The following is a 19514-nucleotide window of genomic DNA, read 5'->3' as shown; positions in this document are numbered from 1 at the left end:
AGAAGGGGTTAAGAAGGGGGGTTGTCTTACTCATCTTTACATGGCACTATCTCCTCCCCTTTGAATACCTAGGAATGTGATCTCTTTTAGGGAAATGTAACTTCCTCTTTTAAAGGTATTTTATTGCCCTGGGCTGGCCATGTGCCCTGTCTCCATTTTCTGGCCTCTTCTCCTTTTGTCTTCTCTAGAGTGAGGAATCATCTTGCCATTGTCTAAAGCAAGATGTAGAAGATATAGTTACTTTTATTATTTTTTCCCTTTTCTTTAGAAGATAGCTCAGTGAAGCTAGTTAGCTCCAAGAATATTTGCTATTTGAATGGATTTCTTTTATCTTTAATAAACATATTATTTTTAATCCTATGAGTTGTGGATCTGCAATCCTGTTCCATCCTGTTGAATGGAAATCAATCCTTGCTCACTACATGTAAGTTTCTGCTGCTTATTAACTGTGCATCCTGCACTCTGCTATATTTTTGATGGATTCACCCCCAGAGAGGGTTATTTTTGAGCCTAACAGCTCTTGATTCCCGACAATATCCCAAAGAAAGAAACATATAGCCAATAAAAACCAGCACACCACCTCCTTTGACCACCATCATTTCATAATCAAAACCACCGCCATCACTTTCTTCTCCTCTTTTGCTGGAGGTCTAGTCCTCAGCTTTCAATGTTGTGACTGCTGCTGTGTTTCATGTGGTTTCAAGTGTGAAGGAGTTCAATAACACAAGATTGGAGATTAGCTGAATCATAATAAAGACCTACATAGTTCAACCTCCTGGCCAAGAAACCAAAGACAGCAAGAAGGCAACAGTCACCATCTTTCCATTGCTCCCTAAAAATGGTTTAGACAGACCATTCCTTGAATATGAAGGGTTTAATATGGCCACCATGGCTAATCATGAATGTTAGATCCATCCTCTACATTTTGGTACTGTGAAATCCAGATGTGTGAAGAAGTACTTCAAAAATATCTAATGTCAGACATTTCAATAAGATGATACAAAGTTCTAATATAAGGAGGCCTTAAAATAAAGATGGCACTAAGCCTTTTGCATGGCTATTACTGTGAATGGAAATGCTGTATTTTCCAGAAGAAGCAAGGGACATTGTCACTGATTAAAAGGTCCAGATCTCTGCAGGTGTTTTTTTTAACTTGGAGTAAATCTGGAAATCTAGGTTTACTTTGAGTTTATCTGAATTAGCCTGAGATATCATTTAGGTGCCTCAGGCTAATCTGTAACCTGTCACTGATTTGGCCCAGTGAAGAAGGACCCAGAGAGTGGGGATGCTCTTTCTCCAGCAGGGAACACTTTACACGACCAAGTAGAAATAAAAAGATTATGGAAACAATTCGCAGAATAACTATATACAAGATATAAAAGAGTGATAGGTTCATTTGAGGAAGAACCATATGAAGGCAACCCTCTCATTTTAGAAATGTTGGGGAAGCTGTATTCAGAGCACTGAGGGGGAAGAAATCACCAGGAACACATGGCATATGAATAGGGCTGCTTCAAGCTATGGAGACAGAATCTACTCTAACCAAAATCTGTCAACAAATATGGCAAATGAAACAATGGCCCAAAGATTGTAAATACTCAACATACATTCCAACCCCCCAAAAAGGGCATACCAGGAATTGCAATAACCACAGAAGTGCTGCATTAATTTCCCTTCTCAGCAAAGTGATGCTCAAAATTCTGTAGAAAAGTTACTTTTACCATGTATGGGGTGATAAATGCCAGATGTCTAGGCTGGAACAGGAAAGGTAGAAAACTTGTGATCATGTTGCAAAAATATGTTTGGTAGTGGAGCACAGCAAATAATTTCAAAAGAAATTCAGCCTCTGCTGAGTGGGCTGGTTGATGATAGGGTGACTTGTTCATAAGGTGCCATGAGTCAAAGTCAAACCAAGGGCAGATAATAACAACAAATGTTCATTCCAGTAGTATCATCAGTGCTTTGGGAATTTAGTCTAAGGCCAATCTGCTTTTCATGACCCCCAGAAAGGATTATACCTCAGGATTTCTCAAGTTTTGCTGTGTTACAGAGGCCAGGAATGCCTTTTGGGATCACTGAGTAGTGTTTTAATAGAGACTTCTTTATGCATGTCTTATCATTTTTGACAATTTTTGATCAATATGTAAACTGCTTTTAGTCCAAATGTCAACACTGTGGAAAGGATATGAAGTACTGAAAGTAAGAATCATAATATTTGAGGTTATTCTTATTGTACATGGCATTTTTGCATTGTTTGTTGAAATGAGTTACATTCTTATAATGGTTTTCTTGAAAGTATTGCTAAAATTTGAAAATAATTTTTAATTTAAAACAAATATTTTTTTAAATACACCTAGATCTATAGTTACATGACTAGATTATAGGTGGGTAGATACAGTTCAAAACCAGGAGAGTCTCAGTTCAAATGATTCTGCAAACATAAAGGGAAAAAAGATGTGTTGTCCATCATGATATAAAACCATTTGGAAACAGGCATCAGCCTGTATAATTAGAAAGAACAACCAGCAACAGTTTTTTGGAAATAAATACCTCCAGAATATTTAAAAGACAAGAAGGTTCTGTTCGGGGAGAGACATCTGCTTTGCTGCTGTAACCAGAGAAAGCAGCAACAGAGATCTGAATCAGATAAGACCATGACTGCAGAGACAAATATCTAAGCGGACAAATTGTTCCCAAGTGGTTTCCTATTGAACTCTAAATAAACATTCAAAGTGCTCTTAGGCATTTAAACCCTCTGTTTCACCACTGCAATAGCGTTTCATGCATTTCATGTGTTCAATTTACATCACATGTGGCTTCTCAATTAACTGCTGGCTTTTAAAAATTATTCCTATATTTGTGAATGAATTGCTTTGCCTTCATTGGGGAGTGGGGAGGTTACATTGGAGAGGAGAAAACATTAGTAGGAGCACATATTAGTAGTGGCATATGTGCTTTCCCACATCCCCTTACCCTCTCCCCAAATTTGACCTGGGAGAGAGGACTTATTTTGTGCTTTGGAGAAATTTCCCTGTGCCCAAGTTGGAGTGAACACATGTTTCATGAGAGGAGAGTAACTAAAATGATCAAGGGTCTGGAGAACAAGCCCTATGAGGAGCAGCTTAAAGAACTAGGCATGTTTCGCCTGCAGAAGAGAAGGCAGAGAGGAGACATGATGGCCATGTATAAAGATGTAAGGGGAAGTCATAGGGAGGAGGGAGCAAGCTTGTTTTCTGCTGCCCTGGAGACTAGGACGCAGAACAATGGCTTCAAACTACAGGAAAGGAGATTCCACCTGAACATTAGGAAGAACTTCCTGACTGTGAGAGCCGTTTAGCAGTGGAACTCTCTCCCCGGAGTGTGGTGGAAGCTCCTTCTTAGGAGGCTTTTAAACAGAGGCTGGACGGCCATCTGTCAGGAGTGCTTCGAATATGATTTTCCTGCTTCTTGGCAGGGGGTTGGACAGGATGACCCACAAGGTCTCTTCCCACTCTATGATTCTATGATTCTATGAAATCCTGAAATAATCACAGGGATGAGAGAAGACTTGGGCTCAATGAAAATTTTGTCTCTCCTTCAGTAAATTTAGTTGTTTCAAAGGAAAGCATTATCTGATCCCAGTTCCCACAGAAACTCCTTGTGGGAAAGTGACAAATGTATTTAAGGATTTTTTTTTGTTTCACCGTCCACTCTTTCATTTCCCCACTTGTACAGCATACACCTCCCAAAAATAGTGTAAATTGAATTACAGACCACTATTCCTAGAAAGTGATGTTAGTGCCAAGCTAGTAATAGTAGGTGAAAGATTTACCAGCTATTCAAGAAAGGTATTAGAGAAGCCATAGAGTTGGAGAGAGAACTTCTTAAGGTGCCTGTTCATGTGAGTTTTATACCTGAATTCCCAAAGAAGGGTGTTTCGGGGATAACTGTTTTAGGAAGAAAAAAGTTCCTGGGGAAACTGAATGTATGGACACACCAAACAATTGTTCTGCAACAAAAGGTTTACTAAAACCACCAAAATTCTGCTACTGAGTAGGAAAGTTCCTTCCATAAGGCTGTTATATGTCTGCACCTCTTAGGGTGGTTCCAGACAGCACTTTAACCCAAGTGCAGTCGTGTTTCTTAAACCCGATTGAGCCCAGGTTGAGTCCACACACCTCCCCCCAACATCTGTGCTTTCCTGGCGGTATGTCTTCAGATGCCCTGAAAGACTTTCTGGCAGGGCACCAGGATACAAAACAACCCCTCTCCCCCATAAAAGGGAAAAGAACTTACCCGGCCACCAATCCCCCTTCTCCAGAGCCCTCCTGGCATGTAGAAATGATGGGCCTGGAGAAGTGAGGGGGGGGGGGCAGGAGCAATTTTCTTACTCCCCCCCCCCCCCAGCATGCCATTTCTATGTGCCAGGAGAGCTCCGGAGAAAGAAATGGCAGCCAGGTAAGTTATTTTCCTTTTTAAGGCTTTTCTGTGGGGTTGAGGAGGATGTTAGAGCCCTCTCGGACATTCCAGGCACACGGAGCCTGCAAAACGCAAGAGAGCTGTGCGGATAGCCCCCTCAGAAGTTCGAGGAGTTTTGAGGGGGCAGTCCAGACACTGCCCACAGCTGGAAAGACTCGGGTCTCTCCATCTGACAAATTATTTTGGAACAAAGCAGGGTTTTCCTGTTTTGTCCCGAAAGCAGTTATTTTTATGTGGGATGTTGTTTGGACGCCCCACGTGAAAACATGGGAGGGTGTGCACTTTAGGAGCTGCCTCGAAGCACCTTTAGCCACCCATCTACTTTTACTCTTGATTTGTTTTTCAAATTAGACCTGCTGGCATCATTCATTCATTCCTCGAATGTTACTGTAAAGCCAGGGGCAAGGAGGCGGGAGTGGTTGAGAGAATGGTTAGAGTATTTCTTAACCAGGCCATTTCTCTCATTTGGGCATCATAAAGCAAGGCAAGCTAATGAGTGTAATTGCCAGTGAGTGCTGGCTGGAAGCCAACCCACCCCAGCAATAGGATATTCACAAGCTGGGCATTCAAGGGCAAGTGAAGACAATGGTTTATAATCCATTCATTCCCCACTGTACCCCCCCCCCCCTTAAAGAAACCAGAGCCTGACTGAACCCCATTTCCAATGGAAAGCGTTATTTGCAGGACCTGGTTTCAGCAAACAGGTGCATGATGAGGGCAGGGAACAAATAGCTATGTCTGCATCTGCTCTGGATCTGAAATGGTGATGATGTGTCGTAATGTGTGATAGTACAATGGTGGTAGAACCCCAGACACAACAAAAGCCCCAGTGAGTTGGCACAGCAGAGCAACTTCCCAGTGATGGCGATAAAGAAACAGAGCCCTTCACTGCTGCATTCCAGACTTAGCCCAGGATTAGAAATTGGGCAAGGAGGGTGGCGGGGGATAGGTTGACAAGGGATATGCAGACGGCTGAGGTTTTCTGCCAAGCCGAAGCACTGGCTTTTCATCTATAGGCAGAGGCCCTGGTCCAAATTTGTTGTAATCAACAGGTGCATTGTTTGTGAAATATTCTGCTAGAAGTCAATTGTTTTTCAAAAAGGTGGGGGAGGGGGAGGCAAAAAGCAACAGGAAGGAGGAGTAACATTAAAGCAGTGGGAAAGACTGGCAAATTAGCAGAGGAAGAGATGTACTTGACTTGGATCTAGAGATGTGCTGGATCTAATAATAGAGCAAGTAATCTCTGAGCAAAATCCATTGGGAAAGAGTCATTAAGGCCTGGCTGTCAAGGAAGTGAGAAATGGATCATGGTGGGGCTTGTGTGCAAGAGTGAAATTTTTTATCCTAATTATTCTTTCATCTCAAAAACATTATAGAGCTGTATAGAGTGTATTGAAAGAGTAGATACTGAGGAAGAGAAATAAATCTCTAGTAACATAATGTTTATTACTCAGAGGACTATGTAGCTGAGCATCTTTCAGAAACATATGGCCATAGCTGAACATTTTTCTATTTCATCCATCCTCAGTGACAAATCAAGAATTGCTTGAAATACACTTGTTCAAATGAATCTGTATGGAATTTTGTGCATGGAAATCATAAATAGAATTATTGAAATGCAGGAAAAATAGGACACAGCATCCAATATGGAATGGAATGGTAGTGCAGTGTCCAAAAGTCATTACCTTTCAAATGTCGTTCATTATTTAAAGTGACTATTACTTTAAAACATGTAACACACCATCAATTAGATCAAGACTTATTAAAGCTTGAAAGAGACTTACTAAAATGGAACATATTTTCTTCAGTGATTCTCCTATAAGGACAGCTAAGTCTGGTCCTAAACTGATAGAATTTCTCCCAAATGACAAAATGGGCACAACGTATTTCTCATTATCATGCTCTACCTTGTCAACATAGCGAGCTACAGAATACTATCAGCACTTTGTCAATGTGGGAATAGCCACAAAACATAGATTTCCATTAAGTCTTCTAAACAGCTCAGATGTATGTAGGGGAAGGGAGGTGTCTTATTCTGTTTCTTTTTTGTCCATTGTTTACAGTTCACTATATCTGATAATTGGTTTGGTCCTGCCAAAATTTCTCTGTTACATTTGTTGCATTATGTCCTACTCACTGTAATTCTGCATGACATCTCATCTTCAGGCATGAAATAGCACCTGTTCTGCTATGTCCAAGTCTGTTCAAGCCTCTTCCCCAAATACACTGATCTATTAGGACAATCACTAGCAGCAACTTATCTGCTTTTGTCTCCTTTCTTTCCAGCTTGTAACTGCAATCTGCATGCCAGAAGGTGTCGCTTTAATATGGAACTCTACAAATTGTCTGGTCGCAAGAGTGGAGGTGTCTGCCTCAACTGCCGACACAACACAGCAGGTCGTCACTGCCACTACTGTAAGGAAGGCTATTATCGGGACATGACAAAGCCAATCACACATCGAAAAGCATGTAAAGGTATGTGTGTCTGGAAAGCAAAGGATAGAAAAGATACTATGTATCTGTTTATTATTTTCCTCCATGGCTCTACAACAGGTATTCTTCTTCTCCCAGAATTATTCAGTTCAGAGATTCATGTTCAAGAGTAAACGTGTCTGAAATTGCATCCACACTGACAATTATAGTACTTTGATTCCACTTTAGCTGCTGTGGCTCCATCTTATTGAGTCCTGGGATTTGTAGTTGAATGAGAAATTTAGGATGTTCTACTGCAGTCCCTTGAACTACAGTATTGGACCTCTTTGATAGAGAATTATAAATGTCTTACTTTTCAATATTTCATAACATGGGACCAGGACAATTGAAGTGGAATTGATAGAACTGATGCAATTGTATGTAACTGATATAATTTTGTAGTGTGGATACAGATTTCCAGTCTGGCTTTCAGCCTAAATATATTCAAATTACATACTTTGTATCCAACCCTTTCTCCCTTTCCCATTTTTCTTCTTTTCTTTACAGACATACTCATGGAAGCAGTGGTTAAAAAACAAGGGAATACCAATAGAGCCAGACAGAAACATAGCAATCACTCCTCTCTAATGTCTGATTTGTCTCCTCACAGATATTTATGGTAAAGGAGCAAGATCTGGTATATCTGGTGATACTAACAGGAACTGGTTTTACATGTTATACTAATAGGAAATGAAGGTAAAGAAATGTGTTGCTTTTCTTCTGTATACATCCATCCATCAATTCATTTATCTGGCAGTATATGTATATTATAAACCTTGAAGAAAACGTTTCCAGTAAGTGTGGAGGTTTTCTCACTCAACCTTGCAGTCTGCATTTGCAAAATATTGAACCCCAAGCTATGGGCCAAACATCACAGGATCTGCCATCAGGAAGGAGAGTTCTGCAGATCGGATGAAAACACATGTTCTATAAGTTTAATTTTAAAGTATCTCTATATCCCCCTACTTTTCTTTCTTTGGGCTCTAGACCATATAGCAAAGGAGTCATTATGTCTTAGAGTTTATCCAGTTCAGAAGTCCTCCAAGTACAAGGTTAAAAGTCTTCAAGCATTGCTTAATTATTTTAAAATAAAATCATTTGTAAAGTTGAGGTGCTAATTAGTTTATAAAATGGCACTTTGCCAGGTCTTGTGCTTTGATGTGTAGAAGTGAATTCTGACGTTATGGGGCACTGAATGGTTACAGTGCTGGGAATCCTGGATCATGAGATTTCTCCCTGCCCTGCATGAAATACCCCCAAGTAGCCACAACTCTTGAGGAGGATTTATACTGTTCGGTTTTAAATAGCTATATGACTAACAATCCTATTAGTAGAAACCGCAGTTTTGGGCCAAGACTGTGCTCTCAGTAATGGTCTCTTCTAGTTTCTCCTTTGTTTGGGAGCTGGAAAACTCCCAAGAGGTGGGAAAGAAGTAATAGCAGGCTGTGGTTAGGCACATGGAAGTGGGGCTTAAGTTGCTATTTTGAGAGTGATGAAGAATTGTACTGTATTATGTTCTTATTCCAACTATAGATGGCATTGAATTCAGTCTGAAGCAGTCAACTGTGCTGCTGTTTTAAACATCCTTTTTGGTCTGACTTCTCCTCTAAAATAAAAGCATTTCGGGAAAAACCTGTCTCATTACCCTTTTCTGCCCCAATTTCTGGCTATTGAACTGTGAGATAATTTGAACAGTAGCTGGAATTGATTCTCTCATCTCCCCATTGATTCTCTCCATCTCCCTGAGTGTGGAGAAGAGCAAACCACAAACCACACATTACAATACAGTCTGAGCCTTGCCACATGCACAATGGAGGACCTTCTTATAGAAACACCAGATGCACTCCAAGTGACCAGCTACTGGTCAAAGGACATTTAATATAATGCCAAGTTTTTTAAAATTTGTGTTTTTAAAAATACATTACAACTTTAGCCTTGGTTTGCTTCTGATACAATAAATAAATAAATCTCCCCATGCCAATCCTGGGTTCTTCAATTTTTTTCAGACCTCCCATCCTGTGGCAGTTTCTCAATTTTGAAGCAACCTTTGAGAGCCATATAATCCACCAGTTTGAGACCTAGTGCTGATACTGTTTGGGAAAGAGATCTGGGCAGTTTACTTCTGAAAGCCCCGCTTGTCTGGACTGTGCACGCTGTCCATGAAACCATAATGCTCTCAGGACTTTTTAAAGAAAAAGGAGGAAAAAAAAGATCACAACTTTGTTTTGTTCAACTTGTCACAGCTTATCAGCCTCCTTTCATCTTCTTCCCCACCCTATCCCCCTTCAAACACATAAGCACAGGAACACATACAGAAATGCTGAATGGCTTGGAGTCGCTATTCAGAACACGTGTGATTAGACAAGTAAAAACAAAGATGTGGAAAAGGGACTTCAGACATAAAGAAAGAAAGACAAAGGTGTGAATGAATTGGCAAGGTTATTCAGATCAGCACATGGGCCTCTCACATCAAAAACAAAGGCTCGCCTTCCTTCCCCTTCCCACAGGTGTGCATACCAGCAAACTCCGAGTGAAAGAAACAGCAGATTGTCTTGCTATACACATTCAACAGGCTTAGCATCTGAGGGGCAAAGGCCTTTACATTTGCAAATACACATAGACACAGATCTACTGTGCATACATACATAACACAGAGAAGCCGAAAGCATAAGTGTTTGGGTGTCTAAACAAAATAATCACAGCCTGAATGCTTTATTCATTGAATAGCTTATCAATGGATAGCAAGGGAAATCTTAGAAAAATAACAGACCATACCTTTCTTTCTATAAGTACCTGGCACGATGTACAACATAATAGTACTGTCATCAATATAAAATATACCAATAGTAAGTAGCCTTTAACAGCAATAAAAAGTATAATACAACTAACTTATGAAAATAAACAAAATACAAACTGGGAAAAACAGAAAACATTAACTGTAGCAAGGGTTGAAAGATGGTTCATATTCAAACTGTCAGCAATAAAACTAGGTGTTAATATATTGAAAATCTGTCCAGTAAAATGCTCCATGTTTTCTACCTAGTTACCAAATGTCTTGAGATGGCACTTTCCATAAAAAAAAAAACACATATAAACATACGTACCTGAGTCCTAAAAAAATGATTAGGTATCGATTTTGTTGCCTATGTTGTAAGTAGTAGAAGTTACTGTTATGGTCAGAGAAGTTACTGTCAGAGAAGGGATCAAATTTATGTGTAAGGGTCACCCACAGACCTTTACACAATCTTACTGCAAATAAAAAAACAAATATTTACATGCTTTTATTTTCATAATCACCACCACCCACCCACACCAGTCTATCTGTAAGGACCAGAGCCACACTGTTCACTAGGGCAGTTATTTTCAAAGCTGCATATATCTCTCCTCCAGATTCTGGGGTTTTACATCATTTTTAATGCAACGGAGACATATAGGTTCCCTATTTGTCTCCTTTTAAAAAGTTCAGTCATTTCTCAAAACAAGTGCACTATTTCTTAGACTGAACCTTGTCAGACTTGAATATGTTTTTTTTTTTACCTTTGGCTGTTGTCCTTCTCCTTTCCAATCACAACAACAACAACAACAACATTATTTTTATACTCAGCCTCCATCTCCCCAAAGGGACTCGGCCGGCTTACATGGGGCCCATCTCAATGGAACAGTTAAAACATATATTAAAACACATGTTAACAAAATAATAACAAAAGCAATATAATGAAATAAAAACAACAACATTAAACAATATATAAAATGGACATCAGAACGAACAACCAAAAGCAAAGTGTCTCGGCGAGGGTGAGCGGATTGGTGCCACAACATTAGAGGATAGAACTAATTAGTAAAGTGCAAATATCATATAGCAGTGATGAGGACAAGAACTATTTATCATTAAGGATCAGATATAACAATCATAAAGTGCTTGAGGACAAGATTTTAAGGTCCTAACTGGGGCCAATTGTCCAGGGAACAGCCTAGTCGAAAGCACAGCAGATCATCCACGCCTTTAGGTCACTATTATCTAATACTTTTTACTCATTTTGCATTTTCATCTATATCACTTTAAATACTCTTCATTTCCCTTCTCTGATCAGTCTACTTAATGCATTCTTTTCCACTGCTACATTTAAAACTTCCAAGTTTTTCCTTTTCCCCATTTTACTTTTTATCTGTCCCATTCACATTGGGACTATTTCCCAGAAGAATATTTTGTATGAATTTCTCACTCTGTATTTAACATATTTCTGCTGTCAGCCAACGGGATAAATTATGCAGTTTTTAAAAAAAGAAATTCTGTGTGTGCTTCAATTATAGTAAAAAAAATTCTAAAGTTGAATCCCTTTTCGTATATGAGATGCAAACTCTGCTGAGTCCTGGTGAAAGCACAATAGTTTATATAAGAAAATGTCATCCTCAGTAAAGTTAAGGATGCAATTTTCTGCCTTAATAGTGGTGTAATGTGAAAGTCCATAGGGAAAGAGTAGTGGGGATGCTGGCAGGTGGGGGTCCAGGTAAATGAGTAAGCCAATTGCTTTGCCTAGCTAGAGAGGGAATGAGTACGAAGGAACTTTGTTCACTGGGAACTCCTCTGAGACTCCTCTTCCCCAGGGTCACAGCTTTCAGCAAACGTTGCTTTTGCATATGAAATATTGCATTTGGAACCATGAAGTGCAAAACTGAAAGATGAGCTCCTCAGGATTATGGCAATAGAAGCCAAATTTTGAAATTCATGGAATAATTGAAGCCATGTACAGTGATCCTGTTTATGTTATCTAAACTCTGCCCTTTTGCAAAGGCTAGAGCTTGTATTTCAGCTAAGAGAGTGTCTGTGGGAGGCAGATGCATTGTGCACCCACCTCATTCATCTGATAAAAAGGAAACATGCCCAACTAACGTGGGCTACTCAGAACAGCCTGGAGCTTTTGAATTCTCTGGGATTTCAGCTGCAGGGGGCAGTGGGGTTGGTGGGAGGGGAGGGCAAAAGAGCCTCACTACTGAATGTGGGCACTGAGGAGGGAGAGGGAAAAAAAGTTTGCTTGACATCATTGCTTTGCAAGTTGGAGTCCACAAGAGGAAGGAGTTTGGAAGGATCCAGGCGATCCATGCCTAGTGCAAGGGAAGAGCAACTTGGACACAACAATTTTAATTCTTTTAAAGCTGCTCAGCCCTCCTGAGAGGGCAAACATGTTGATTAGTAAACTGTTGGTAGAACATGGCAGCAGATCCATTTAATAGTGACTTGGAGCTGATAGTAGGAGAGGTTGCAACCAACAAAGACAAAACCGAAAACATGTTGTTGTTTATTAGCAGCAGCAGCAGTATTTTCTTTCTTTGAATCAGTTAATCCTGCCTTCATTGTGGGCTCACAGATACCTGGCTTTTCCAAAGTTTACCACATGTTCAAATAAATCTTTCTTTTTACATTTTGAAAGCAAGGCAATAGCAATGCATACATAAAATATAGGGATGCTTATGGTAGTACTTTATGTGAAACAAGAATTTTTTTAGACTGAAATTTTGGTGTTCTTTGTGAACCAGGTAATTCTGAGGAAAAGAAGCCTTCAGCTAACAAAAGGTAAAGAAGTATTGAGAAAGTAAACAGAAATGTCCCTATTTTTCCAAGAGGTTGATTCAGCCTGTAATGGCTTTTACATATACTCACATATCCAAAAAGCTGTTCTTCAGCTGCAAAATCTACAATTTGATATGAAACTGAGCATATCGAGAAACTCAGTATTCTTTTAATATGTGGAAAAACTTGATAGTATGTATGCAATGGACCTTCAGCACTTTAACAGTGTTGTTCTGTGGGCTACTGTATCCGAACATTTTGTTTCTACACTCCTTTCCACCTAACACCAAGGATGCCATTCTGGTCCTGAACTGTTGTCTGTTAACAGTAATGGTCTGGATGAGGGAAAATAGATTGAAATTAAATCCAGACAAGGCAGATCAGTGTATAGGGATACAACCCTGTGCTGAATGGGGTTACACTCCCCTTGAAGTCACACGTATGCAGCTTGAGGGTGATCCTGGACTCATCGCTGACCCCAGAGCCTCAGGTGTCAGTGGTGACCTGGAGTGCATTTGCACAATTAAAACTTGTGCACCAGCTGCGTCCATACCTTGAGATGCCAGATCTGGACACAGTAGTTACATCTTGTCTGGGTTGCTTCAACACGCTCTACATGGGGATTCCTTTAAAGAGTGCTCGGAAGCTTCAGCTGGTCCAGAGATCTGCAGCCAGGTTACTGACTGAAGCGTCATACAGGGAGCGAACAATTCCCATTTTGCAGCAGCTCCACTGACTCCCAGTTTGCTATGGGGCAAAATTTAATAGTGCTGACTGTTCCCTTTAAAGCCCTAAACAGTTCGGGTCCAGACTACCTGACTACCCACCTCTCCTCATTATGAACTTGCCCAGACACTGCATTCATCAAGTGAGGCCCTCCTCTTGGTCCCACCTCTGCCTTTTCTGCAGTTGTGCCCTGCCTTTGGAACTCTCCTGAAAGAGATTTAAATGGCTCTCCTCTTTCAGAAAAGTATTAAAAACTTACCTATGTTCCCAGGTTTACAGAGACACTTGAATATCTGGCTGCCTCACAATGAATGGTTTATTGATTGGGCCTTAATGATGGTTATGGTTTTAATCTACCGATTGGGTTTTTAATCTCCTTTTAATCGCTGTTGTCAACTGTGTTTTATTGATTTGTTTTCATGTTTAGTTATAAATTGTCATTTTAATTATTTTCATTTAATTTATTATGCATTATTATTTTTACTGTGTACTGTATGGCACTGAATGGCTGCCATTCATGCTGTAAGTCATCCCAAGTACCCAAGGGGAGATGGGATGGGATATAAACAAAGTTGACTTGACTTGACTAGGATCTCTTCACACAGCCCTTTCCAAGCACTCCGTGCACCCTCCCTCCTCCCCTCATCACACGCTGGGGACAGGACAGGATGTGGTGGCCCCCTTTCCCTCCCCCCATCAGATGGCAGAAAGGGTGGCAACATGCGGCAATGCATGTTATCCTGCCGCCCTTTCTGCCATCACATGGCCAAAAGGGAAGGATAGTCTAGTGGATCTACCCAACCAACACTTTCCTCCCCATAGTGGAAAAGAAAGCACCTTTTGATGCTTCCCCTCCACTTTGGGAGTAATGTGGGTGGGGCCTGCCATACCTCATGTATCATGGCACACAGCAGCCCCATGCAAGCTGTGTGCCAAAATACCAAAAGAGGGCGAAAATACCCCATGTGAAGTGGTCCCTAGTCTCCATGTCCTCACTCCATTATGTACATTTATATCGGCTGTTCAGGTTGGATGAAGATAGGAGGAGGAAGAGGAAGGGGGATGTTAAATTAGCCTTAGAACCAGTAGTTTATGCCAAGCTTCAAATTTAAATAGGTAGAATAGAAAAGGCCTGTAAACTCTGCCTTTCTTATTGCTGCACAAATGCTGCACATGCTTTACCCATGAAGCTAGGCTGCCACCTTTCAGTTTTAGTAATTAATACTAAGAACGTGTCATACTAGAGAATGAATCCACTTTCAATCCGGGTCCTACCTCCTGCAGAATTCTGGAGTTTGTAGTTTATGGAGGAAACTTTAACAGCCTCACTTAACTACAAACCCTAGAATTCTGCAAGAGGCAGAAACCCAATTTTATGGGGATTTATTCTCTAATGTGAATAAATTCACTTAAAGACCAAACTCCAAAGCAAATTGGGACCTATCCCCCAAATAAATTCATCACCCTAGATAGCTCATTTTAAGTGAGGTTGGAATCTGGGATGAATTTAGACATCAGTCACCTCTCTTATTTTAGCCTATTTTTCTCTCTGCAAGGATATGTTTTTATAAATGGAGGCAGCCAACTATTTGCTTACCATTCCCACATCTGTGATGAGGATGTTCAGCCTGGAAAGTGAAATTTAGTCCCTCACTTATATTTCTGAGCAACAGACCTTATTCCCAGCACATTTTCTTGAGTACCTTCTAATGTCTGCTCTTATCTTCTGGAACTTCTCAGCACAGCTTTTCAAAATGAATCCATCCTTTTTTATGTCTAATAAACTTCAGGATCAAAGAACCACATGGAACAATGATGCATCTTAGCTGCTTTCATGTTAAGAAATGAAATACAACTTAGTCCTATTAAATGTTGGTTGTTAATTGCTCCAGCTGTATTCCCTACTCTCACCTCATTGGACTCACTAGTGAGTATAGATGCATCCTATCAGCATAGTTAACAACCTTGTTCTTTGTTATTCCTTATTGAATAACTTGAATATATGACAGTGCAGTTATTATCTGAGGTGACTTTCCCCATTCCCCATCAACAGAGTCTATGAACACTCTGTTTTGTTCAAGGGCAGAGAAGTGTGTGTGCAAAATACTAATTTGTTCCACTGTTTTGTTTTATTTCAAATCTAAGCAAAAAGAAATTATCCAAAGTGTGTGAAGGTTAACGTAAGTGCTATTGCAGATGGAATCAGAATTTAAATACTTTTCCAGGGCCTATGAAGCCACAGCCTTCCTCCATCCTAATCTGTGTTTGGAGCCCACAGTGGCACAATGGGTTAAACCCTTGTTCTGGCAGGACTGCTGACCAAAAGGTCAGCAGTTTGAATCCAAGGAGTGAGGTGATCTCCCAACTGTCAGCTCCAGCTTCTCATGCAGGGACATAAGAGAAACTTCCCACAGGATGGTAAAACATCTGGGTGTCCCCTGGGCAATGTTCTTGCAGACGACCAATTCTCTCACACCAGAAGCAACTTTCAGTTTCTCAAGTCACTCCTGACACAAAAAACTATGCTTATCCAGCTCTGAGTGAAAGAAACAGCAGATTGTCTTGCTATACATAGAGGTCAAGGCTTTAGCACAGCTGACAAGAAAAGCAGCGGTGATTCAAACCAGTGCTTCTCAAGCTCTCTAATGTGGGAGAGCAGAATCTTTTTCCCCAGTGTGCACTAAATGCGTGCCCTTCAGTACATTTTTAATTTATTTCATGGAAAGTTGCAAGGAACCAGCAACGCATGACTGAGAGTCCAGCACTTTTCCAAAGACCACCAGATTGTGCTACAAGTATTAGAGGGGGAAAACCAATACTTCCTTAATCCATCCTTGCCACTCATTCTGTCAAGGCCTCTCAACCTCAAGACTTTTGACCATAAGTTTTAAAATCATAATTGGAAGTTTGTCTTGTTTATGTTCAATAAAACCATTGCTTTTTGAAGGATGTTTTGTGGACCATGAAAATGTCTCAAAAGTACTAATTTATTTCCAGGTAAAAAGTTCTATTGCAGTTGACTTCAGAATGAGAGAGAAAACTAATAGCGTATTTTTCTGAAAGCCACAATCAACAATGTGAACAAATGGTTCAATACTTTGCAAATTGTATAATGTGGGATTTTGCCAAAGTGGATTATTAACAAATTGCTATCAGTTATTATCTAACAAATTTCAGCAATTTCTCCTCTAGTAACAATATTAATTTCCAGTTCAATAGCTAATCTGCTGGTAGGCTTTTCCGGAAACGCCACATGGTCTGAATGCAATTCAGATCAGGTCATTAACCCATTGCATTTGTCATTTGCTTTCCCAGCAACTCACCTCCCATTCTGAACAGCAGAAAATGTTTCTCTACGAGACTTGATTCTTTCAACCATTTTGTCATAATTCATTTGCGCTTACGCTTCATACATTTCAACAAATTCTAATAAAGTTTCAGTGCCTTGCAAGAACAAAAAGTGATGTAATTGTCCATCGGGAAAGCATGCAAGAAACTCATATCATTCTTGTGAATTTATGTTGGCTGGCATAACCTGTTACGCTATTAAGATTCTGTGGGGTGTTTGTGTACAATAACAGTTTCATTTATTCATTCTAACAAACATGCTGTGCTAAACTGCTTTCCATCAACTTGTGCTTGTGCTATCTAGGCTGGTAATTTACGAATGGCGTTCTTTTAAAAGTCTTCATTGGCAGTAACACAGATTTGAGATTTTTGTTTGGGAAATAATATTGTAATCTTTGTTACAAAAGAAAAAAATGAGGAAGAGTGGCTTCGTAAATGAATAACAAATGGGCACAGCTCTGTTCGCTTTTTTCCCAAAAGTTCCACAACACTTAAAAACCAGAGAAGAGAATTGTGCAATGCCCAATTTGCACAGCTTTATTTCAACATCAGCAACAGAAAACCCACAAAAGCAAAAAAGAAAGAAAGAAAGAAAGAAAGAAAGAAAGAAAGAAAACAGAATGACTTACTTTCGAATGTATTGTAATAGGAGCAAACCAAAGACAAATGAAAGGATTGAATATTTCTTGCTTGGCTCTATAATGGTTCCAGAAAAAAAGCAAAAGGAAAGAAAGATGATTTTAATGAGCTATAGAAGATTATGTATCCTTGTCGCTTGCTTGATAATTTATTCAACTCTGCCAAGCTTTTCATTAAAAAATTAAACTCACCTCTCCCTGTTTCTTTCAATGTGGAGAGCCCAATACAAATCAGATTAAAACTTTTTGGTAGGCCAGCAAACATGATGAGCCTTTAACTGCAACTTGGAAGCCAGCCACACAACAGGAAAAGAGATGACAGATTGAGTAAGGATATCACATGAAGTGGCAGGGTTGGGATTGTGCCAAGGCATACTGGGGCACGGCTGGGAAGTGAGAAAGGAGCCAAGCTGCCATATGCTGCTGGGTGGTCAAAGGCAGAAATGAAATGCCAGTGATTCAAGAAAGCATCTTAGTGAGAGGAACAAGATAGAAATCAGGTCCCACAAATTCAACTCAGAAAGATTTGTTGTTCTTGCGGTCACAGTGTGATGAGCAAAGGCTGAGCCAAGTTTACTCTTGTCAGCCCCTCCCTCCCTGACACTGTCCCTGCCCTAAGTCTTCAGGAGGCTTAACTGCTAAGTCTTCCCAGTTCAGCTACACATAGTGCATCTTTTCAAGCCATGTTGTATTCTCATACCTCATTTAATCCCATAACAGTATTGCAGGTGGACGCTCCCTATTTTATTTTCATCTGCAATATGTTTGAATGCTTGGCTACCAAGGAACATCATATACTCCACTTGGTTTACTTAAATTAGCTAGGCTGTTGAATCTTTCTTTAAAGCTGACAATCCTTCACCACACCTAAAGGCTATTTGGAGAATGTGATGCACACACACAGCTCTGCCCTCCCAAAAATAGGATTGCTTTGGGTGGAGGCTTAGTAAGGATGCCTTTGAAAGAGGTATCACCAGTCTCCTCCTCCTGAAGGGATTGTCTTGTCCTTCTTGATAGTAGAATCAACCCTGCACATCCCCTTCCCCAGAATTCAATGCTTCAGGTTGTTATTATTACTGAGTCAGTGCTCCATAATTTACTATTCCAGAAAGGTATCCCTATTTTCCTTCTTATGCAATGTGAACTACTGTATTCAGTACTTCAAATTGGAGCTCTGGACATACTTGGTTGATAAGTAACCATTTCAATCTATTCAGCATATTCTGCAATCTCTCCTAGGTGCAAATTGAATCTATGGCAAAAATTTCAAGGTCTGTGGTGTTCTCTTGTAGGGAAGCTGTTGTTTTGAGCAACCTGCAGATCTTTCTCTCATGGGCAATGAGATTTTAAATAACAAAGGAATGAGGGGAAGGAAGCGGGGAACCATTGCTGCTTATCAGTTTCTTGTTTTCTTAAAGTCTTATGTATATAATAGGGGTGTGTGATTTTTTTGTTAGTTGTCATAACTTGTATCAAATTCATTAAATTCATACTTACAATGCCATATCCAATGCACGGGCATAGCCCACACCAAAAATTTAAGAATTGAAACATACCCAATACTTTTTCATTTGAATTTTGTCAGCCTTGGAAGCCTCCCAAAGTCTGTTTCATTTTCAGTGGAAGCAAGCAAAGGAAAGCCAAAAAAGGCTGAATTTCCTCTTTAAAATAATGGCCATTTACCATTAGGAGAGGGCAGCAGGTAGAAAACAGAGTGTGCTGGGAAAGAGACTGAGAAAGCACGGAATTCTGGGAAATGTAGTTTGGGAAGGTAAGGAGCCCTCTGCTAGAGAAGTCAAAAGACCCTGCCCTAAACTACATTTCCCAGAATTTTGCTCAGCATGAGAAAGCCCCAGTCAGGATACGGGACAGATTTGCTCCTCCGTAGCAACAACCAGCCAGCGTTTCAATACATTGTTGATTCTGCAAAGAGGAGGACTGACTGATACTTCTAGTAAATAAATCTCTGTGCTTGGCTGGGAAGAAATCCCTAAATGGAAGTTATATTGGTTAATATGAGATTGCTGTTGTTGCTTTTAAAAAAAGCTTTTTGTCTAAACCTTTAAAAACTTCCCTAAAATCAGTAGATGTATGAATATTTCTGAAAGTTGGAGGGGGGTGGGGGAGGCTGATCCCCTGTTATCTTGTGTCATTGTATAGAAAATTCAATGAGATCACTCTTGGGTTTTTTTTTGTTGTTTACAAAACCTTTGAAAATCCCCAAATATCAGTGGATAAGCAAAACATTCTGAAACTTGAGGGGCAAACAGTGGTAATGTGTTCCACTGAAATTTCCCCACTTG

The 19514-nt window shown here is 40.1% G+C and overlaps 1 protein-coding gene across 3 annotated transcripts in view; it reads left to right on the top strand.

Moving 5' to 3' along the window:
- LOC132768518 (netrin-1) overlaps positions 1–19514 on the top strand; it is a 165820-nt gene that overhangs the window by 96196 nt on the left and 50110 nt on the right. For all 3 annotated transcript variants that reach the window (XM_067463823.1, XM_067463824.1, XM_067463825.1), the window contains one exon: positions 6745–6933. In XM_067463823.1, coding sequence (XP_067319924.1) covers positions 6745–6933 — 189 coding nt within the window. The remainder of the gene's footprint in view (positions 1–6744; positions 6934–19514) is intronic.

The sequence above is a fragment of the Anolis sagrei genome, chromosome 2 (genome assembly GCF_037176765.1).
Source record: "Anolis sagrei isolate rAnoSag1 chromosome 2, rAnoSag1.mat, whole genome shotgun sequence".
Taxonomy (NCBI): domain Eukaryota; kingdom Metazoa; phylum Chordata; class Lepidosauria; order Squamata; family Dactyloidae; genus Anolis; species Anolis sagrei.
This window is presented reverse-complemented; position numbering and strand designations above follow the sequence as displayed.